General features: G+C 43.0%; 1 protein-coding gene across 2 annotated transcripts in view; it reads left to right on the top strand.

Moving 5' to 3' along the window:
* The window catches only part of LOC306930573 (striatin-like), a 57,490-nt gene extending 34,648 nt beyond the window's left edge, over positions 1–22,842 (top strand). The window contains exons 6-17 of one of the 2 annotated variants that reach the window (XM_079511605.1): positions 1,509–1,641; positions 3,967–4,138; positions 6,650–6,760; positions 8,185–8,328; positions 8,870–9,006; positions 10,154–10,329; positions 10,874–10,921; positions 13,840–13,961; positions 15,546–15,713; positions 16,308–16,448; positions 18,122–18,310; positions 21,097–22,842. In XM_079511605.1, the coding sequence (XP_079367731.1) occupies positions 1,509–1,641; positions 3,967–4,138; positions 6,650–6,760; positions 8,185–8,328; positions 8,870–9,006; positions 10,154–10,329; positions 10,874–10,921; positions 13,840–13,961; positions 15,546–15,713; positions 16,308–16,448; positions 18,122–18,310; positions 21,097–21,266 (1,711 nt within the window). In that variant the 3' untranslated portion in view covers positions 21,267–22,842. The remainder of the gene's footprint in view (positions 1–1,508; positions 1,642–3,966; positions 4,139–6,649; positions 6,761–8,184; positions 8,329–8,869; positions 9,007–10,153; positions 10,330–10,873; positions 10,922–13,839; positions 13,962–15,545; positions 15,714–16,307; positions 16,449–18,121; positions 18,311–21,096) is intronic. The other variant, XM_079511606.1, reaches the window with a different exon arrangement.
* Positions 22,843–23,979: the final 1,137 nt, after the last annotated feature.

Below are 23,979 nucleotides of genomic sequence, written 5' to 3' on the forward strand. Positions count from 1 at the left end.
AGAAGAGCTTTTTCTCTGTGCGTATGGAAATTTGGAGTGTTTGCCCAATATGGATATAATATTAGACCCTGTCCCATTTTAGGACTGAGGCCGATTTAAAAAAAAAGTCTTCTATACTGTACATACTGAAGCAGCAAGAACCCCAAAAGGGGTTCCCGTCCTGAAGGGTAAAAACTCCAAAAGGGGTTCCCGTGCTTAATTACATTATTGGTTTTAATTTCCATTCCAAGACTCTATTTAATGAATAATTAACAATACAAATATGATATTGACTTAATTAATTTCCATTTTAGGATAAATGTATTTTTGCTGTGCCTATATGAGAGGAAAGATAACACCACACAACATTGCAGTGAACTATAACGTGAATAGTGGCCTAAGTGTTACGATGCTGCGTCAGCAATCGTTTGGTGCTTGCCATTGCTATTTCCCAACCCTTTTATTCTATGCATTATTGATGCACCAACCTCCTCTAGAATCATAATACCATAACCATAACATCATTGTTGCTTTTACTCCATGGCACCAGTGTGGATGGTAAAAACGAAAAGAAAACGCTGCACATTTAATAATAATAATGAATTGCATTTTTATAGCGCTTTTCCAAGTGCTCAAAGCGCTTTACAATGGTTCATTCATTCATACATTGAGAGGTGAAGCGGCGAACAGTCGACGCCAGCGTCCTCACTTCCCACATTCACACACCGATGGTGGCAAGCTCACACCGACCGACTCATTGGAGGCAGTGTATAGGGTTCAGTGTCTTGCCCAAGGACACTTCGACATGTAGACAGGAGGAGCCGGGATTCGAACCTACGACCCACTGATCATTGGACGACCTGCTCTACCTCCTGAGCCACAGCCGCCCCCATTTGAACGAGTCCCATGGTTTTCTATTACAAAGTGCTCGTAATTGATTTGGATTTCTCTCAAGCGTATAAGTCACAATTGTCACTTTTTCGAAGCGATAGATTGTTTTGGAACAAAATACATCTTTATTGTAGTGGAAGTTCAAGAAACACAGGCATGTCTCGTCATTAGTGCGTGACATTCATGCTGTCATGCTGGATTGGTTCCGGAAGGGATTAAGTGAAATGTGATGATGAAATGTGATAATGTGACAACTGAATCACTTGCCTGCCTATCATCATCATGTGCCAGTGTAGTATACGCTTGACGTTTTTCGGCAAATGGCCATCTAGACTATTCCCATCACTTTAACCGCAGGGTCCCTATTTTGGGCACAATGTGAAACATTAAAAGATTAATTTCATCAATTTAAAAAATCTCCAAGCATGTCACATCACAAAGCGCAGTGACCTACTGACCTATTTTCGCCATGTGTTGTATGACAAAATATATTAGCGCTTAAGTGGTTATGGTGAGAATGCTCTTTCGTATGGAGGCACAACGTGGGAGTGACACATGAATCCTTCCAAGAGACCTGTCAAAAAAGTAATTGTAAATTTCAGCCAGTCATATTCATGTACTTATCGTTATTTTCACAGGAAAACAGAGTCCGACACCAGTGCTGTCTTGGAGGCTTTCAAGTTCATCGAGAGTGCTGCGGCCGAGTTCAGCGACGAAGACGAGGATGAGGACAGCGAAGGGAGGGACAGGAATATCATGGAGTCGAGGACGGTAAGAATAGCCTGTCGACTGTCGCACATCTCCACATCTCCACAGAGGCCTTGTGTTTACGCAAGGCTGTGTCTCTGTGGGTGGGTGGCTTCAAAGTGTTCTCACGATAAATGCCAATGTCCTTTCCAGATATCCTTAATTACACAATATAACAACGAGCTGTACCTGTTTGCTTCACGCTATACTGTACACGCCTTTTATTTGCTCAAATCAGGTATCTGATTAGTGGCAAGGCAAGATTGTTGCATGTCTTGCATGAAGGCAATTTATAGTGTCAGAAGGCCTTTAACCCATTTATGACGTAAAACAAATAGCAGACCTACAATAGGTTAAAAATTGTGATATAATTATAGTTTAACCTTGACTCTTTTTCTGGGTCAGGCTGCACACCCTCAGCAATAAACTGGTTTGAGTGGTATCCTATTATTGTCTCCACCAGGCCGAAGGCATGGGGAGAGAGTATGTTTTGCACTCTGTCCGTGTGTGTGTGTGTGTGTGTGTGTGTGTCCGTCCTTCCGTCGGAAGGACGGACACAGCTAATCTCCGGCACCGTTAACCCGGTCGATGCCAAACTTTGCGCACACACTCCCTGGATGCCAACGATGAACCTCTGCCCCACATTTTCCAGAACGGCCTGTTATAGCGCCACCATGAGGCAGCTTTTCACATTTTTTACCTAAAACTGCACCGATCTGCGTGAAACGTTGCATGCACACTCCCTAGAGGCCAAGGACAAACCGTTGACCTGCATTTTCCGCATCTGCCTTTTATAGCGCCACCAGGAGGCCGACTTTTGTAAAACACATTTTTTTATATTACTCCTCCAGATTCTGTCCAAAAATCTCACAAATCGTTACACACTATCTCTATGGTCATGTGCTCAAGTCGGATCTGTCCGATATTTCATATTCCATCCTAATTGGCTATAATTAGCTTTCACAGTTTGCAAGATTGCCCCGTTTTGAACAAAAGCCTCAAATCATGAACGCAGCATGCAATTTACGTGAAATCTTTCACACATTTTCTTACTAGGCTGACGAATATATCCCATCCTTTACACATTGGCCTGTTATAACGCCACCAATAGGTTGATTTTTGCAAAACACATTTTTGGAACAAAATGCCTCAAAAACATGTTTATATTAATCCTAAACATTTTGCCAAACATCTCACACAGTCCTATCCTCCTGGTGGAGACCTGTGCCCAGAAGGGCACTTTTTCTAGTTATGTATCCTTCCTCCATTCAGCCTAACCTGACTCCGCCAGATTGCGGCCTGGCCAATCAGCGGCAGCTAGAGGCGGGATCAAGGCATACACAGTGCTGCCTTGATCCCGCCTCTAGCTGCCGCTGATTGGCCAGGCCGTTTTGTGGCCGGGCATCAAGTCTGCCTGAGAGTTCCCAGATGGGAGCAGGAGGGGGGAACCCAGTGTACTCTCTGCTGCCCCATCTGGCGGAGTCAGGTTACATTCAGCCACCAGCTTGTGGAATGTGCCGTGATATTATTATTTTCAATACACAGCCCCGGAACAACAAGAGGAGACAGTTATGGTGAATTACGTATATTGCATGTACAGTATGACCCATTTAGACTTGAATCTACAAAATGTCTTCTAAATCAGTTTTCTGAAAAACCTATGTTTCTATGTCAGTGGTGCTCAACCTTTTTCATGTCAAGGACCCCCAGAATTATCTGTATTTGGAAAATATGTTGTTCCAGGGGCAGGGACCCCCCCAGAAGCAAAGATTTGAGTTAAAAATGTTGGCTGTGAAAGAATATTCAAAGATTTGCACTACATTATCACGATTTAAAAAAAATAGCAGACCTACAAGCTCATAGCGCGGCACTCGGTGCCGCGCTATGAGCTTGTGTGCCGCTGTTTTACTTAAGTAAAAGTATCAATACCACAATGTAGAAATACTCCATTGCAAGTAAAAGTCCGGAATCCAAAATGTACTTGAGTAGTACAAAAGTAGAAAGTACTATTTATGCAGAATGTCCAATTTCACAAGTTTTCAACTGGATCTACAAGCTCGCAATGCGTCACATCACGACGCATTGTAGCTTGTAGATCGGCTATTTTCAAATGGCCGAAATATATATAGTGCTGAAGTGCTTAATGTATGTTTTGTAATAATAATTAAAATCTAAAAGTAACTAAAGTTTTCAAATAATTGTAGTGGAGTAAAAGTAAAAGTATTTGAAATTGGAAATACTCAAGTAAAGTACAAATACCTCAAAATTGTACAAAAGTGCAGTACTAGTGCAAGTAAATGTAGTTAGTTACTTTGACTGACCTGCAATGCCTGCATGTCTTTCCATCAGATCATGAGGAAGAAGCCCAACTCCTCGCCGTCGCCTGCTATTTCTCCCAGCATGGACACCAGCGAGGACCCTGACACAGAGGAAGCTCTGAAGGGCTTTGACTTCCTGTCCAGTCCTGACGAAATGGACACTTCGCCAGAGTCCCGAGGCCCGGTGGACAGCACAGACTGGGGTGAGTCCGTATACCGCGCCTGGGGTTAGGTTAGGGGCATGGACATTCTGACAGACTGGGGTGAGTCTGTACCGCGCCTGGGGCTACTAGGGGCATGGACCTTCTGACAGACTGGGGTGAGTCCGTATAGCGCGCCTGGGGTTAGGGGCATGGACCTTCTGACAGACTGGAGTGAGTCCGTATACCACACCTGGGGTTACTAGGGTCATGGACCTTCTGACAGACTGGGGTGAGTCCGTATACCACACCTGGGGTTACTAGGGTCATGGACCTTCTGACAGACTTGGGTGAGTCCGTATACCACACCTGGGGTTACTAGGGGCATGGACCTTCTGACAGACTGGGGTGAGTCCGTATACCACACCTGGGGTTACTAGGGGCATGGACCTTCTGACAGACTGGGGTGAGTCCGTATACCACACCTGGGGTTACTAGGAGCATGGACATTCTGACAGACTGGGGTGAGTCTGTACCGCGCCTGGGGTTACTAGGAGCATGGACATTCTGACAGACTGGGGTGAGTCTGTACCGCGCCTGGGGTTACTAGGAGCATGGCCATTCTGACAGACTGGGGTGAGTCTGTACCAGTACCACGCCTGGGGTTACTAGGGGCATGGACCTTCTGACAGCAATATTTAAAGGTAGCAATGCTTGGTCTGCACGGTTGAAATCAGCCGAGAAACTATTCACTACCTGTATCAAATGTGATATATTAATATGAATTTATTTTTTTGTATTCATTGGATGAACCACGTCATTTGAAGATTCCCTTTCTTTCTCAATTTGTTTTTTTGTACGTAGAAATATACCAGTTTTGGAGCAATTGTAGATTTTGGTTTTTTTTCTTTTTATTCATGACTTAATAATTTCCCCACTTCTCCTGTCACAGTTGACATCTGCTCATAGTTTGGTGATCGTTTGCTCATCATCCATCACAAATCATGACTGTTTTAACACATACCTTTTGTGATCTTGTCCATTGTGTGTTCCCATAGCCAGCCTGTGACCACAGTGTGTTTGTCCCGCCCGTCCGTGTGTTTCATAGAATCAAACTGATTCCCTCAAAAGCTGACATGAGTCCAAAAGATTGTCTGACTAAAGCAGGAATGTCACCGTGTGGTGTACCCATGATTTATAATTGTTGATTTAAAGCTGCTTTCTTTTTTTTTTCTTTTTTTCTATTCAGACAGCCAGCAATGGCTGCGTAAAACGCTCAAAGGTGGTCCTAGAATCTTTGTCATTGGTCGGAGAAAAAAAACCTGGTCGAAATGACAAACCAATCAGGAAGTACACAGGCAAATCGACCAATGACAAAGCTTCTAGGAAAATCTTTGAATGCAGATTGCGGCCCCTAGATGTGTCACAGAGACTACATTTTGTGGGAGCGTTTTACCCATTGCTGGCTGTCTGAATACCAAAAAAAGAAGGGAAAAAAAGTCATTAAAATTGATATATTATTGCTTATAGCAGCTTTAATATTTGTGATTCATCACTGTCCAAACAATGCATATCATTTTATAATTATAATAATTTATAATAAAATTACACCTAGAATCCATGCATCCAGATGGAAGAACACCGCAGTTGACATCATGTTGATCAGTTGAAGCTTTGTGGCTTCAGATTAAAAGATGATGAGAAGAGTTTGCTGAGAGTGCAGGGTTCACTTCCACAGCGGGTCACTCCTGAAGTGAAGTCTGCGCCTCTTGTGGTCAGAGTGAACTTCAGGATTCAAGCGTCGGTGGTCTCTTGACAGCAAAGACGCCTATCTCAGGTCTTAAGAAAGACCCATTACTCTCCTTGAGGTTTCCACCTCCCTGTGAAACCTCCTTGATCTTTTTGGACCGAACTCTCAGGGTGGGAGTGGGATGAGGGCCTGGGCCGGCTGACTGGGGCCAGTCACCCTACCCTATCCAGTCCGGTCGACAAGCTTCAGTCCAGGAAATTGTCCATGGAATGGGCTATATACACACAGAATAATTCTTCCTACTTCCGGGCCGCTTCCCTACTTCCTTCAGGTGTTACCGATTCGACTAATTAAGGCTCTGTTCTATTTAGTGTGCAGTGGTTCTCAAACTTTTTAATTTCATGGACCCCCACAACTCTGAGAGTGTACAAATGGAACCAAATGGACCCGTAAGGCTCACACCCGTTACACACCCGTACAAGGCCATTTGGAATCCACTCAAGGACACTTGAGACCCACTGGGGTAGCGGAGTTTTTCCAGTGCACAATAGCAGCCCCCTGACTCTGTTTGACCAGAATTGAACAGAGCCTTCATTAGTATCAGAGGTAACACCTGTGAAGGAAGTAGGGAAGGGGCCCAAGTTCTTTCCAAAATAGCGTGTGTGCATAGAGCCCATTGTCCGGGAAATTGTCCAGGGTTAGGTGACAACCTCCAGGAGAGTCTTGAGTCTGAGAGAGGTGTGGCTCGCCCCTTCCTCGACACTTTGACCCGGGCAGCCCCTTTTGAACAGCCTCTCGGTCTGGTTTTTTCCCCCCCTGTGTAGAAAAGGACGAGCAGGGTCCCATCTCTGAGGCCTGGGATGTGGACCAGGGCCTGATAACCAAACTCAAGGAGCAGTACAGGAAGGAGCGCAAGGGGAAAAAGGGGGTGAAGAGTAAGTCCTGTCGGTCACTGCTGCCTCCCTCTCCTCTCTCTGCGTTCTTTTGACAAGTTCAGCAGAAAAAGGGCCAAAAAGATCAACAGCAAACATCTTCACTTTCTTTCTTTGTCATCCTCCTACCTCTAGCCACTCCTCCCTATGCCTTCTACCTGGCTGGCATAGGTCTGTCCTTCCATTCTGTCACATTATAAAAAAGAGATTGCCTTTGTGTTTCTTTTGCTATTTGTCACCATTATTTCTCTTCCACGCTGCATGCCTTGATCCCTCCCATTTCATTTGTGATGTTTCCAACGCCATCTTGTCCACTCCCTCAAGTATCATAGATTATTTAATATTAACACGAGTTACCACCACAAGTTCCATCTGTCACCGATCTGGACTAATACTATACTAGACTGTTCAATATTTACCTCCCCTTAATCATCGTGACTACATGACAAGTGTTATTTTCTCATCCATGTTTGTACTAATGTGATTAGTGATTGTTAGTAATTTTGGAGTTTGTGCTAAGTTTTTATTTATGATAAGCTTTTACAGGGACTTGCAAAAACTGGTAAAACTGTAGATTTCACATTGCTCCAAGACCAAGCTCTAAACTGTTTTCGGTTTTATTTCTTACAATTGATATTTTATTGATAAATTCCAAAGCTCACACCCAACAGACACCATATCTCCTTAATCTCTAAGCTTTGTTCATTTGATGGGCATTCTGTCATGTTTGCGTTCTGTTTCTGCTTTTGCTTTCCTCCTTGCTTTTCCCTTCTCTAGCACTGTTCTGTTTTTGTTCTTCACTCCGACACTGTGGCTCATCACTTCTGTGGGTGTGTGTGTGGAGGAAAATGTGTTGGGATGTGGAGGATTTTATTTCAGCGTGCCCAATGCAAAACGTCTCCCGTAAAAGCTTGAATAGATTCAGCGAACTTCACTGCTTTTCATGCTAAAATGGCACGATTAAGGTGCTTTGGATGAAGGCTCCGCCATATTACATATTTTGTATTCTTTCCTGGACTTTTTTTTTTTTATAGACAGCGCTGATGTTGCAGATACTGTAAATGCCTCCACACTCAACACTCCTTGTAAACTACTTCTATTCCTTTCTTTCTGTTCAGCTAACAAGGACTCTGCTGTCATACATGCTCTGATTTATTCCAGTGCGTTTCTTCTTGGTTAATGCTTTCTATCTCCTCATTCATCCTGCTTTCTTTCTTTCTTTCTTTCTTTCTTTCTTTCTTTCAGAATATACTTTTCTTTTTTATGTATTCTATATTACCATTGTTTGTCCTTGCTTTATCTATAGTTATTTTTCTGTCTGAAATGTTGGCTTCCGTTCCTTTTTGTTGTTGTTTGCCTTTTCTCCAGTCTCTCCGTTAGCTCATGCGGTTAGCCGTTTTGCTAACACTGTTCGTTTGTTGGATCAGGGCCCAACCGGTCCAAGCTACAGGACATGCTGGCTAACCTGAGAGACGCTGAGGACATGTCCCACATGCAGCCTCCCTCCGCCCCCCAGGCCCGGCCCACCGTGGCCCGACTCAACGAGCATGAGGCCAACCGGACGGACGAAGGTGATTACTGTTCTGTAGAACCCTAGCTCAGATTTAGAAGCGTTGTTTGTGAGAATATTATACTGTATAATGCATATTATATACCTCCCCGGAAGAAGAATCGTTATACAGTGACGATTCACGGCCTAGTACTAAATGCTGTGAATCGTCCCCCTGAACTTTGTCTTCAATAGCCTGATTCTTGATTTTTCTTTCAGAGATTTGGGCCAGTTTAAAAGCCCTGTCTTCATGCACTGTTCTTTGTTGTTACAATTTGTTAAGAAGCACTCGATGGCAATTTAAAGACCTATTGCAGAAGGTTGAGCTCGAAACAATTTATTGTGACAGGACAGTTGATAAAAGGTGCCCTACGTCACATGAGCATTTCTCAAAAAACTTTAAACTATTGGCTGATCAAATCTCCCTGACCTTTTTTATGCTATGCAGTGGCCGTGTGAACGTGCCCTAAATTAAGTCAGGTGAGTGTCAGGTGAGTGTCACTGACCTGCGGGACAATCGATGATCATTCATTGAGCACATAATTTCTTTTCCCGCTCCGCAGTCGAGGCTTTGACCTTCCCGCCCACCTCAGGGAAATCGTTCATCATGAGCACCGACGAGGTCATGGAGAGTGAGCTGGGCCTGGGGGAGCTGGCGGGCCTCACCGTGGCCAACGAGGCCGACGGCCTGGCCTATGACGTGAGTAGCACACAGTAAGGGCATCGGATGTCCCCAGGGAAAGCTATTCCTGTTCATTTGATCCTCGTGGCCTGTGACCTCGTGTGAAAAATACCCTTCCTGTATATTCCATGAACACATTGACTCCCAGTCAGTCAGTGGCGTGCACAGACATTTAGAGGGGCAGGTGCTCAAGTGAAAAAGGGCACCTTGTGCAGCGCGTGGAACCGGCGGGTTGCCTTAATAGTGTGAGATTTATAGATGTTGGGGCATAAATAATATATTAGAAGCTTTTTTTTTTAATCAAGAATTGATCAATGTCACCATGGTCCACATACTGTACACTGTACAAATGTTTTTGTACAAGTATTTTGGCTGTTTTAGGTAAACGTCACGGATCGTTAGCTAACGGACCGTACTTATTTTATTTTTTTCTCCTGGATTATGGGGAATAAAACAAATCTCGGGATGCCGGGCATGGGATCCATTGCAAAGGTGAATTAATCTTGTTTTCTGGTGCCGGTGCGGAACAAGTTAAGGGCACATTGCTGTTCAAAGGGCAAGGGCAGGTGGTGCTCTAGCACCCCCTAGTGTATATCTGTGCACGCCACTGCTCCCAGTCATGTTGCTGTCTGAAAATCACAGCGCTACTGGTTAGAGTTTTACATGGGTAATCTGTATTTGTGGCCTAACCATCCTCGGATTATTTTCTTTTATATACCGGTAGCTAAACAAACTCCACGGCCCCTAACCAATATCTCTAAAAACTTGAATTGCATCTAATGCAGTGGTTCCCAAACTTTTTAGCCTCCACTGGTGACGGGACCAAACTAGTGAAATAGCAGGTCTACAAGATCACAAGCTAGTAGATCAGCTATTTTCACTACTACCTAATCATTTGTTTTCTAATTTATGGAGAAAAACAATTTTGTTTTTTAATTCATGAAAAACATTGTTTTTTGGGAATGTTTTTTTGGAAATGTTCTTGAAATAATAATTAAAAACAAAATGTAGGAGACAGAAAATAAAGGGACCCATTTGTCCGTGACCCAGAAATGAGTCCCGAGTCCCGACCCCACTATTTGGGAAACGGTGATCTAATGTATTTGATAGATATTTTATTGCGTTTTCAACAGATCTCTAATCTCTCTCGCTCTCCCATTTTCAGATTGGCAACAACAAAGACGCCTTGCGGAAGACATGGAACCCCAAGTTCACGCTGCGGAGCCACTTCGACGGGATCCGTGGCCTGGCCTTCCACCCCACGGAGCCTGTTCTGGTCACCGCGAGCGAGGACCACACGCTGAAGATGTGGAACCTTCAGAAGACCGCTCCTGCCAAAAAGTAAGGATATTATTTTTCATTTGCCTCCTGCAAAGCAGCAAGGAGCGTACCTACTGTATGTTCCCCAGGTTCTATGTTCCCCACCATGCAAAAAAGGTTCTTTGTTCCCCACCATTAGAATAAACCTAAACCAGAAACATAACCTAGTCATTTTAGTAATTCTGGTAAGACAATGTATTTTAGCAACTTAGTCTTACTTTTAGTAGCAAATTCTGATTTAAGCTCAGTCTTTGAACAATCCATTGAACTTCAGGCCTGCCTAGGCTACTTAAACTATCTAATTAACACTGGCATAAAATACACTAAAACATAATTGCTCAGACTCTTCAACAAAGATGGCAAAAACAAACATTCTTTGTTCTGTACTTATACATACAATTGTATAGTACAAAACACTGCAGTCCTTAAACCAGAAACCTAACGCAACCTAACGTAAGTGGGGAACATAGAACCTGGGGAACATAGGGATGCCCCCAAGCAGCAACCTGCAAAAAGCCACATTTGAGCGCCTCTTGATGTGATGCGTCTTTCTTTCTTGACACAGGAGTGCTTCCTTAGATGTGGAACCGATCTACACTTTCAGGGCCCACAGGTAAACAATCAATGCCTCTTCTTCAAAAATCCATAAACCTTTTGTTGGATGCCGTCAGGCTGTGATAAGCCAGGGTATTTGTTGGATGCCGTCAGGCTGTGATAAGCCAGGGTATTCCACATGAACACTGAGAAGCTGCAGACCAGTGTTGTTTTTGGCAGCAAAATTAGATTTTAGTCTTAGTCATAGGGCCCTATTAAGCAAGTGGAATCTAATTACATATAATTTTACAGTTTTTAAGACGTGGGGGCGGGTGCAATGTCATATTACAATTATGGGCCAGGTAAGAAGCGCTTTCGACACCCCGTGGTGTGAGCAAAACGGCCTTGAATTAGTCATGGGAGTGTTTCAGGGAGTTTTGAGGCTTACCCAATGAACATGTCCGTACTATTCTCTTTACGACACCAGCTGATGATGCGCCCTTTTCGGCAAGTGGTATTACATTTCTGCAGACTGGCACCATAGACATGACATGACTTTGTCACATTTGGGTTAATTATTCATATTGCACTGCATGCTGTCACCTTTATGCCTCAAAAGAACAGATCCACAAGCTGTCACAGCCATGATGTGCATAGCTTGTAGGCCTATGTCTCTATTTTGTTAAGTAACTTGCAGTGTTCATTGGAAAGTCATTACAGCGGCGCAGCCATATGCTAAGGGAGGGAGATATACGCACATCATCACTTCATTTGTTTCTGTTCTAAGCATGAAAAACAGCTGTAAAAATCTTTATTCTAGTTCATTTGATTCATAAATGAATAACTAAGCCTTTGAAATGGCACCTACCTATACCTTTCAGATCGGAATGGAACTGCGAGTAGATACGCAGCATTGGCTGGCAAATTGGCAATCCATGCGTAATGTTCCCAGAATCGTCTAACCCCCGAACATACAAGTTCGTTTGATATTGTTTAATTCGATAAAAATAGAACCATATACCATACAGCGAATGAAAGCAAGATTCCTAAGGAATGTGGGGATTTTTACATTTTAAAAAACGGCTGAGAAATGAGAGAACCATGAGTGTTTATAATATCAAATATTATAAGAATAATATGAAAGACAAACGGGCTGTGAAGAGCTCAGCTCACCATCCCGACAAGGAGGAAATATAGCCTATAGTGCATGCACGTATATGCACTGACTGTTGCACACACGCTCTTTATTTGTTTCTATTGAAAAACACCAGTAAAATAACGTTTATTTTATTTTATTTCATTCGAGTCACGACGAAGGAATGAGTTGAAATGCCATACGTGCGCCATGCGTATTGCTGCGGCCCCAATGTTATGGTCTTCGCTCGTAGCATTTTATTGAAGAAGAATTGAGTCGGGTGTGATACAGCGTATGAAAGCAAACTTCCCAGTGATTATGGAGATGTTTTAATTTTTTAAAAAGGTTTAGAAATGAGCGATATATGACCCTTTATAATCTAAACGAGAAAGCCAGACAGCTCGCTGTTGCCATGTCTCATAGAAACAAGTAAATAGGTCTATAAACATACTCCCAAAAGAATCGCATATAACAGGGGTCTACAACCTATTTTAAATGAAGTGCCATGTTTTTATTTTCTAGATAGTGAGTCTGCCATATCAAGATTCCTTTTAATGACACCACATTAAAATTTCCAGCATATTTTGATTGTCCACAAATATAAAGTTCTTCCTTCTTTTTACATATTTTCTTGCACATTGTTATAATGATCATTATAAATATAGATCCCCCTGCAGTCAGAGTTCATTGTTTTAATGAATGAATGTGATGCATTGTGAGCTGGTAGATCTGCTATTTTCAAAAGTAATCTTTGAAAAAAGTGACAATAAGAATATTTTTGAAAAATTTTATTGAAACATTTAAAAACACAAATCTGTCATGGGGGTCACTGGCTTAGTTGGGCAAATGCATTCATTTGGGGGTCCTTGACATGGGAATGTCGCTGTGTGAGGATCACTGGTTTAAACAACATTAGGAGAAAAGCCCAAATAAGCACTTTAGAAACAAGAAAAGCAACCACAACTACCAATATTTACAAGCAACTTTGCAGAAAAAGAAGCCGCTTATAATGGCAGACATGGCAACACTCCAGCAGCACTCCAGCGCCGCTCAAGTGTAAAATCAAACAGTGCTTTTTGCTTTTAAGACGTGGTCAGACCCAGGCGGAATCGGTATGCGCTGAGTGTTTTTAGATCAAGGGGCTTATTAGCAAATAACATATGGACACTCCCCCAATGCTAAATTATGCAGGAACGTGGTATTCCATATGAGTGAGCGCTCACCACGGCTTCCATAATACGAAAAGGCGCAGAGCGAGGGCGAAATCTGTATTACCGCATGGGTTTTTCGTCTTGCTTAATAGGGCCCATAGTCTCTTGAATAGTTTCATTTAGTTTTAGTCACATTTTAGTCACCTGAAATGTTCTAGTGTTAGTCCAGTTTTAGTCGACTAAGTGTCATACGATTTTAGTCGACGAAATCTACAGTTGATTTAGTCGACTAAAATGTGTTTTGACAGGCCTTGATGTCGTTGTAATGGCAGATGTTACACTTTGGTTGCATGCTGAAAATAGCAGATCTACAAGCTTACAACGCGTCGCGTTGTAAGCTTGTAGATCTGCTATTTTCAGCATGCAACTTAGCATAAAACTGGATCTCTTGTCCACTAGTCCCTTCCAAACATTTTAGTCTAGTTTTTGTATTTGTTGACGTAATTGTCAATATATTTAGTCATAGTTTTAGTCATCATGGCTTAGTTTCCATTTAGTTTTAGTCAGTGAAAAAAGGTAGTCGACGAACATTTTTCGTCTTAGTTTTAGTCGACGGAATCAACACAGCTGTAGACCCATTGTTTTGTTTTTTGCTTTGAAAAGCCCTTCTGCGATGATGATCACCTCCCTTTTCCATTCCTCTGCCCACAGGGGAGCAGTGCTGTGCGTGGTGTTTAGCAGCACAGGGGACCAGTGTTTCAGTGGAGGGATCGACGGTACCATCCAGTGCTGGAACACCCCCAATCCTAACATTGACCCTTATGACTCCTACGGTAATGGCAACGATATCCCACATTATACAACAGGTCGTTTCGAGGAAGCAATCTGATTGGTTGAAACAGCCTTCTAGCCGTGGTTCAAACGAGCACCACTCCACACCTAATCAAAACAAAGAATTCAGCTGCTCTGTTTTCGCAGCAAACTCGGTGGCTAGGCTAGCTAGTTTCTTGGGACATTTGTGGTCGTAGTGACTAAAAAATATATGTTTTTTCAGCGATTTTCTTTGTTTTAAGGGTAAGTGTTGTATAATTGCAATATTACACGAGAGGGTGTGGTTTAACTTATTATTATTGCCACGACAGTGATACGGTCAGGAACGAGATGTACAGTAGTCGAGTTCCGCAAGCATCACTGAAGTGGCAATAATCACGTTAAATCCCACCCTCTCGTGTAATATTGCTTAATTATACCATTCTACCATATCTTGTCCTCTTTTTACTGTCAGCAGCAGGAGGGGATCTTTACCCACTGTTTCTCCACTAGTCACTAGTGGTCCATGGCATGTGGTCCATTGGAAAATATTTAAAAGTCTATAATATTCGTTGCTGTCGGGAGGAAACCACCTAACTCCATTTTTGAGGTTTTTGATTATTATTGTTTGCGTAAATCAGTGCTATTAATTGAACACCTTTACGCCTGTGTGTTGGTTAAAAAAATGAACCAATGAAAAGTAGTAAAAGTGCTTCGGACAAAACCTCTTAACTCCATTGGTCCCTCAAACTGTCTGCTAAAGCAACTAATAACTCGACCACCTCTCATGGAAGTAATGGACTATATATAAAGTCACAACACCAACTTTGATGAGGCAGTATTGCTTTGTTTTAAAAAAATATAAGGTTTTCTTCATTTCCTGAAAAAATTAATATTTTAGAGCTAGGTGGTTTCTTCCCGACAGCAGAGATATATTGTACCTTTTTGTTAATCGTATTTTAAATATTTAATAAATCAATCAAATGTATGAATAAAACATGCCTGGGTGCCGTGGTACTACTTCAGGATTGTAAGACATTTGCTAGTGATCTGCAAGCTTAAAAGAAGGCTGAGACTTGAGAACAACTAATTTGTTCTCAAGTGGTGTTTTTGGCAGCAAATTTCCATTTTAGTTTGTCGTAGTCTCTTGAATGGTTTTAATTTAGTTTCAGTCACAATTTAGTCACCTGGAATGTTTTAGTCTAGTTTTAGTCGACTAAATATCATACGATTTTAGTCGACTAAATCTACAGTTGATTTAGTCGACTAAAATGTATTTTGGCGGGCCTTGATGCCGTCGTAATGAGTGTTTTTACACGATCTACAAGCTCACAACGCGTTGCAGGTTGCATGCTATTTTCAGCATGCAACCAAGTGTAAAATGGCTAGTCCCTTCCTAACATTTTAGTCTAGTTTTTATTTGTCGGTGAAATTGTAAGTATATTTAGTCTTAGTTTTAGTCATCGTAGCTTAGTTTTCATTTAGTTTCCATTTATTTTTTGTCAGTGGGGAAAAAAGGTAGTCGACGAGCATTTTTTGTCTTAGTTTTAGTCGACGAAAACAACACTGTTTAACCCTTGTGGTGTTTTCCCCCCTGGCTGTGGCAGAGCCATCGGTGTTGCGCGGGCCGCTGTGTGGACACACGGACTCCGTGTGGGGCCTGGTCTACAGCGGCGCTCACCAGCGCCTGCTCTCCTGCTCCGGAGACGGCACCGTGAGACTCTGGGACGCCAACAACACCTCCAATGCCCTCGCTGTGTTCAACGAGGACAAAGGTACGTACAGTTCCGAAAGCCGTTGTTAGACGTCGCTTGTTTTTTTTACTGCACGTTTGTTGCTTGTTGTTGCTTTAAGTGGTCTACAACGAATTTTGAATAATTGAATATTTGTTTTGACTTTTACGTACAGCAGTACAAAGACAGTACAGAGACACCAAAAAGCCAAAGGCTGGTTTCCATTGTGCCCAACATTCAACACCCACCTAATATTGAACTAGTTCAGAGTGTTTCTACTCAAAATGTATTTGTACAAAAAAGTTGTTTCGGAACTGGAACCAAAGTGTGTGTGTGTGTGTGTGTGTGTGTGTGTGTGTGTGTGTGTGTGTGTGTGTGTGTGTGTGTGTGTGTGTGTGTGTGTGTGTGTGTGTGTGTGTGTGTGTGTGTGTGTGTGTGTGTGTGTGTGTGTGTGTGTGTGTGTGTGTGTGTGTGTGTGTGTGTGTGTGTGTGTGTGTGTGTGTGTGTGTGTGTGTGTGTGTGTGTGTGTGTGTGTGTGTGTGTGTGTGTGTGTGTGTGTGTGTGTGTGTGTGTGTGTGTGTGTGTGTGTGTGTGTGTGTGTGTGTGTGTGTGTGTGTGTGTGTGTGTGTTCCTCAGCGCTGGGCATCCCCTCCTCGGTGGACCTGGTGTGTAGTGAACCTGCCCACATGGTGACGTCCTTCGCCAGTGGTCAGATCGGGCTCTTCAACATGGAAACCCGGCAGCTGGTCCTCAGCCTGGAGTCCACTTTGGAGCCAGGTATAGTAGGCTCACATCCATGGACCGCTTTTCAACCCATTTAGACCCGACACCAGATTCTACTAAATGTCTTCTAAATCATGACAGTTTTCTGAAAAACGTTTGTTTCTATGTCAGTGGTGCTCAACCTTTTTCATGTCAAAGACCCCCAGAATATGTATTTGACCGTGAACTCCCATCTGATGTGTTCCAGGGACCCCCCAGAAGCAAATATATGAGTTTAAAATGTTCGTTGTGAAAGAATTATATTCAAAGATTTGCGCCACATTTTCAAAATGTTTTCAAAAATAGCAGACTTACAAGCTCTGCATTCGGTGCCGCGCTATGAGCTTGTAGATCTGCTATTTTTCAATAGCTAAAGTATAACGTAATGCTTAATACACCAAAAGGGGTTCCCGCCCAAAATGGGTTGACATCGAATGTTGCACAACAGACGCTCCCAGCCTGTGGAGCGATGCGATCGGTTTTGATATCAATAATCTCCGTCCTTTTTATCAATCTTCGTCCTGAGCGCTGGGCGTTACTAATTGACTGAACAGAGAACCACTGATATAGAAACATAGGTTTTTTTTCTGAAAACTGTTGATTCAGAAGACATTTGTAGAATCTGATCTCAGGTCTCAATGGGTTAGCAGTCCGATGTACGCAGTTACATGACCACTGTTTTATACAGTACTAGGTAAACTGATCTCAGGTCTCAATGGGTTAGCAGTCCGATGTACGCAGTTACATGACCACTGTTTTATACAGTACTAGGTAAACTGATCTCAGGTCTCAATGGGTTAGCAGTCCGATGTACGCAGTTACATGACCACTGTTTTATACAGTACTAGGTAAACTGATCTCAGGTCTCAATGGGTTAGCAGTCCGATGTACGCAGTTACATGACCACTGTTTTATACAGTACTAGGTAAACTGATCTCAGGTCTCAATGGGTTAGCAGTCCGATGTACGCAGTTACATGACCACTGTTTTATACAGTACTAGGTAAACTGGCTGGAGGAAACATTGTATCGTGCCTGTTGTAGTAGACGTGGAGGGTCCATATTGTGTTAGTTCTTTGTGTATTTATTTTGTTATTTATTTGAAGCATTTTGAAGTTATTTTGAGAACTTCCATCAGTGAAGTCTAATGCATGGGTTCCCAAAGTAGGGGTACTTGAGGGTGTTCCAGGGGGTCCCCAGCTAAATGATAGTTTGGAACCAAATGGACCCTTATGGGTCTGTAACTCTGAGTGTACAAATGGAACCAAATGGACCCTAATGGTTCCATTTGTACACTCTCAGAGTTAAATTAACAGTGGTTTTACAATTTATATTGTAAGAACTCCATCCTTTTGTTTACAATATAAATTGTAAAACCACTGTTAATTTAACTCTGCGAGTGTACAAATGGAATGTTTCCGTTTGGTTCCATTTGTACATAAATTGGGGTACCAGAGATAGAAATGCCATTAAATGGGGGTCCGTAGACTAAAGCATGTCAAACTGGGGGTCCTTGAAATTCATATTTTTCGGTATCACTGCTAGAGCTGTAAAATCTTCTCTTATGGGGGTCACTGGCATATGTTTTCAAATGGGGATCCGGCGGCCTAATAAATGTCGATTTGGGGGTCCTTGACATGAAAAGGTTTGGGAACCACTGGTCTAATGTTCTTCTCTGCCGTGGAACAGGCACTCCCTGTCAGATCAACAAGGTTCTCAGCCACCCCACGCTGCCCATCACCATCACAGCCCAGGAGGACAGACACATCAGCTTCTTTGACAACAACACAGGGAAGCTCATCCACTCCATGGTGGCCCACCTGGACGCTGTCACCAGCTTAGCTGTGGACCCCAATGGACTCTATCTGATGTCGGGCAGTAAGTAGCAGAGTGCTGTTTGGATTTTAGTCATCTGAAATGTTTTTGTTTTTTCAGTCTAGTCTTAGTCGACAAAAATAGGGTTGATTTTGTTGACAAGATTTTATTTTGGCTGGCTTTGATGGCGTCGTAATGGCTGATTTTACACTTGTTTTGCAGGGCACAACACCAAACATAAAATTACATGTCTTATAGTTCTGCTGGATCTCTTCTCCACTAGTCCCTCCCTAACATTTTAGTCTAGTTTTTATTTGTTGATGAAATTGTCAATATATTTTGTCATAATTTTGTTAGCTTATTTAGATTTCGTCAGTGAAAAATAGGTATTCAACAAACATTTTTCGGCATAGTTTTAGTTGACGAAATGAACACTAGCAAACAGGAGAATCTTGTTGACAATCTGTATATTTGACATGTGTGTTATGTATGGGTTGGGTCTATGCAAAACAAGACCCAGAGCAGCATAGTCAGGGAAGTGCCTTAGGACCTGCTAGATTACGTGGATTTTAGGAAATCAGCTTTACCTGCAACATTATTTAAGTTTTTCTTACTTGAAGTTTAATCTGGTCATTTATGTGTAGACAGTTAAGACTAGATATTAGTACTAGATAAGTTAAGATATTCTAGGAATCCATAAATCCGAAACTAGTCCCTCGCTGTGAGAGAAGCCAACTCGGGAAGTACATCACTACCGTGTTCATCCCTTGGAGTATATATTAATAGAGACGGCACCCGGAGGAAACCCTGAGGCGAAATAGACATAGTGGCCGAATTTGGTATTGCAGCGCTGAGCCAGCGCTGGTCCGTTGACTATCATTGTGCACGTTCATGATGACACGTGAACGCTGTTTCATACGTGAACGCGTGCAATGATAGTCAACAGCCAGCGCGTTCACGAGTTTTTATTTTTATTTTTAAGCTTAAGCAGATACAGGCTATGAGAAAAATACATTCAAAGAGCCTATCAATGATCTGCAGCTACTCAGTCAGGCGTACAGTATGTCTAAACTGAATGTTGGATGAATGACAGTCCTTGAGCTTTGTGGGATTACAGTCACATACTGAGGAGGTGTTTATTCAGCCTCTTCTTGAAGGCGTGAACACTGCTAGATGTAATGTCTCCAACAACCGCAGGGGGAAGGCTGTTCCATGTCCTTATAGCAGAGTGGAGAAAGCTCCTATCAAGGCATTTGGTGTTTGACTTGGGGGTTTCCAGGGCGTGGCTTGGTAGTACTCTCCGGTGATTCGACCTGAGGTGTGAGCTTGAGGTAGTAGTGCTTTGAGGTCCACTGGTAAATGGTGCATTTATATAGTGCCTTTTTCCAAGGCACTTTACATAGATTGTGCATTACATTCACCCATTCACACACACATTCATACACCGATTGAAGCCATGCAAGGTACCAACCAGCACACCGGGAGCAATTTGGGGTTCAGTGTCTTGCCCAAGGACACTTTGACATGTAGACAGGAGGAGCCGGGTTTCGAACCGCCGACCCATGGATCATTGGACGACCTGCTCTACCTCTTGAGCCACAGTCGCCCCTGGACAGTTGGGAGTGTGCATCTTGTAGAGCATATATGTCAAACTCAAGGCCCGGGGGCCAAATCAGGCCCGTGAATGAATTATCTTTGGCCCGCGGGATGATATTTAATTAGTATTAGAACTGGCCCTCGGGTATATTGCACGGACCACCATAATACTACAAGTCCGACAATGCACTGCGAGTGCATTGGCACATATCACATACTATGAAAGCAGTGATGGTGAGGATCATAGAACAGGAAACTGAGATTAATAATAATCCATTTTCAGTTTTAAATGCATTTACTTTTTTTGCTGTTTGCCTGGGACGACTGCGGTGCCCGTGTGTTGAAACACAGTCCGGCCCTCGACTTGTACCAATTTCTTTATTTTGGCCCACTGTGTATTTGAGTTCGACATCCCTGTTGTAGAGAACAGTTGTTGCTGCAACTGTTCGGCGATGACTCAGCTTGCTGATGGCGTACTGCTGTAGGGCAAGGTCCTCATCTACCCCAATGATTTTTAAGGCCTTCTTTTGGATGAGGTCTAACTGCCTGAGAGTGGTCAGAGAGGCATTCATCCAGGCTAGGCAGGAGTACTCCATGATGCTCCTGACCTGGGTTTTGTAGATACAATCTATGTAAAGCGCCTTGGATAAAGGCGCTATATAAATGCACCATTTACCATTTATGGATCTCCCTTGAAGGTAGTTCTGTATCCAGACATGCAATCTTCCAGTTACGCCCTTTGAAGAGAGCTTTGCACAAAGGCCATTGTGCCAGATCTGGTCGAATGCACCCTTAATGTCCAGTGCGACAGCACACACTTCGCCACCTTTGTCAAGGATGTTGTTCCATGTCTGGGACAAAACTGTGAGGAGGTCGGCTGTGCTGTGGTTTGGTCTGAATCCGTATTGTTTGTTTGAGATAATTTCGTGGCGGAGTAGAAATCTCTGTAGCTGTTTGTGGACAGAGGATTCCATCACTTTACTGATGACAGTGAGCAGGGATATGGGACGTTACTTAGCATTCTGGGATGGATTTGGCCCAATCCATCCCAGAATGTACTCTGTTCCTACCCGGAAGGAGGTAAATCGCCTCATGCGCTTTTGAGCAACTTAATGCAAGTGGATGGGACGAGAAATCTGGTGCTGTCTCTATTAATAATATAGTTAGGTTGTTAGAAGGTTGTACACAAAATGTGGATTTAGCCGTCTTTACCGGCACAGAAAATACAAAAATGACACGAATCTTCTCCACAGGTCACGACTGTTCCATCCGTCTGTGGAACCTGGAAAGCAAGACCTGCATCCAGGAGTTTACGGCGCACCGGAAGAAGTTCGAGGAGTCCATCCACGACGTGGCGTTCCATCCGACTAAATGCTACATAGCTAGCGCCGGGGCCGACGCCCTCGCCAAGGTGTTCGTATGACGCGGCGCTGAACCTCTCAAAAGCCCTGCAGCCCCGCCCACTGACGCAGCCTCCCGAGGTCTGGGGAACCAATAGAGATACAGAAGGGGCGGGACCCTTCAGCCCACAGGGCCCAATCCCAACATCACACAGCCCCTCTCTGGCCCCTTGGTTTCCCTGTTTGACTGGCAGACTATGTAGCCACTAAGCCTCAAAACGGGCCCCGACTATTGATGGAAAGGGCCGTGGCTGGCTGGGAGGCCAGCTTGAGGAGGAGAACTGCTATGGGCACACAGCTACCTATGTCCCCTCAACCATCCAGGCAGGCCTGGGTGTGACGGGCCACAGAGCTCCCCCCACCCTCCCCACACACACACACACACACACACACACACACATCCCTCCTCAGACAGCATCCATATAGATGAACCCAAACTTTTCCCTCTAAAGCTAAGGAGGGTCAGGACAAGCGTTGAGAGTACGGCCTGGAGGAGTGTGGCTTCACGCTGGTTTTCTACCCCTACTACAACATTATGTTCACCTGGACTCCCTGGGGGCCCATACATACCACACCGCCAGGCTAAGGTTTCCTCTCACATCCGTGTGGACGGGGCGCTTCCTCCAAGTCAGGTTTTGTGTTATTATTCTAGAAACGTTGGGGTACCCGAAAGCTTGCTGGGGCTGTCGTGGAAGCCTCCCAGCTTTTAATTTGCTTCCGAGACCGACTCTTGTCTTGACGGCCTGCCTTTTGCTTTTCCTTTTTAAAAAAAAAACACTTATTGACAAAATGTGCCTTTGCTTTAAAAAGGTCCTGAAAATGTTATTTTACCAAGCTTTTGTTGGGGTTGTGGGGGGGGGGGGGGGGGTAAAACAAAATAAAAGCTTGTCACAATGTTGTCCATTTTAACAAAACATTGGATGTAAAATTACAAATACTTATAATAAACAAAATATATATTCAGTCTTAAAACTTATTGTGCAGCGTGAGTTTGAGTGCTCCTTTTTGATAAGTGTGGTTGGGGAATCAGTTTTGTGCATTTCACAGCAAAGCTGGCACAGTGAAACAGACCATTACAATATATTGCCTGTTTGTTAGATTTTTCGAGGAACTGTACACTTCAGAAGTAAGATTACAAGTGTGTGTCTCCAAGTATAAACCTATTTTGGTTCTATGGATTCTAACTTGGTAATAGATGTCCATTTTAGGAATAACCAATCGATTTTGGCCACTTTGCTCTTGTTTGAATTGAATGGCTTGTACCGTTTGTAGTTTTTCCCAATTGTGTGGACATGCCTGACTGCAGTGTGATGTATCGGATATCTACAGTAGTCCAATGTTTAGCAGGAAGTTAGTGCAGTTCTGTAGGACTATTTGAAATCATGAGTGATGCATCCAAAAGTAAGGGACTAATGTCCCGATTACCCAGAGCTGCAATTACAGTATACTGTAAACATTCTGTGATGAGGAACGTGTCCCAAGTAATATAAATCAATTGAGATTATTATTTGTGTACAGTGCAGCTTCACATGAGCCATTTTCTCAGTCACTGGTTTGTATATGAAAGTCTGTTAAAAATAAAACTGCTGTAAAATTTAATCTGGGGTTGTAATTTCATTTTTCAAAAGGGTCAAAAGATATTATTGGTTCCACCAGGCCGAAGCCATGGGGAGGAGAGTATGTTTTGGACTCCGTCCGTCCGTGTCCGTCTGTGATCAGCTAATCTCTGGCACCGTTGGCTTGATCGCAGTCAAACTGTGCACACGCACTCCTTGGATGCCAGAGCTGAACCACTAACCCGACATGGGCCTGTTACAACGCCACCAGGAGACCTATACAGATTTTGTCCATACTATAGTATGTCGTTTTTCATGGTTTTCATAATTTTTTGTATCTTTGAAAAACTACACCACTATAGTATGTCGCTTTTCATGATTGTCATCTCTTTGTTTATTGTCCTTTTTTTTTTTAAGGGTCCAATGCCATTTCAGGTTCAGATAACCAGTCTAAATCAGAATAAGTCCTTTCACCAGCCTTCTGATTGGTCCCTGACTGAGACAACTAAAAACAAACATGATATACCCGGCGGCGGTCACCATGCTGCACCTGTGATGTTCCTTTTTACTGACACCAAGTTTAAAATAAGAATTGAATGCACAGATTCAGAATATCAATACGAAGCAACTGAAAAACCTGTTATTTCAATGGTATAGTGGATGGAGAGAAAGGATTTTTGTTAGGGATGCACCGAAAGGTAAATTCTTGGCCGAAACCGAATACCGAATATAGGAAACAGTTGGCCGAATACCGAATAGCCGAATACATCTTTGTTGTAAAGCTACCTGATTATGGCAAAAGACATGATTATGGCAAAACCTAACTTAAATAATAAACACTTATGGGTCCATAAAACATTTATTCAGCACTTTTGAATGAATTCATTGCATACATTAAAATTCCAGACAATGGAGACCTACACCACCGATGCCGATACGATGCCGATGTTTTGGACCGATGTTTAGTAATCAATTAAAATAATAAAAAATACATTTTAAAAACTTCTAAACTTCAAAATACGTTTTTTAATTCAAGTTAACAATAGAATACATTGAATACATTTAAATAAAAGGTTTTGGCACATAAGGCATTTTTTTCACAATGAAATGCACCCCTATATATGCCCTCCTATATTCAGCTATTAGTGTAGATTTCCGTCCTACAAAAATATTTAATTAT

The sequence above is a fragment of the Electrona antarctica genome, assembly GCF_951216825.1.
Source record: "Electrona antarctica genome assembly, chromosome: 10".
Classification (NCBI taxonomy): domain Eukaryota; kingdom Metazoa; phylum Chordata; class Actinopteri; order Myctophiformes; family Myctophidae; genus Electrona; species Electrona antarctica.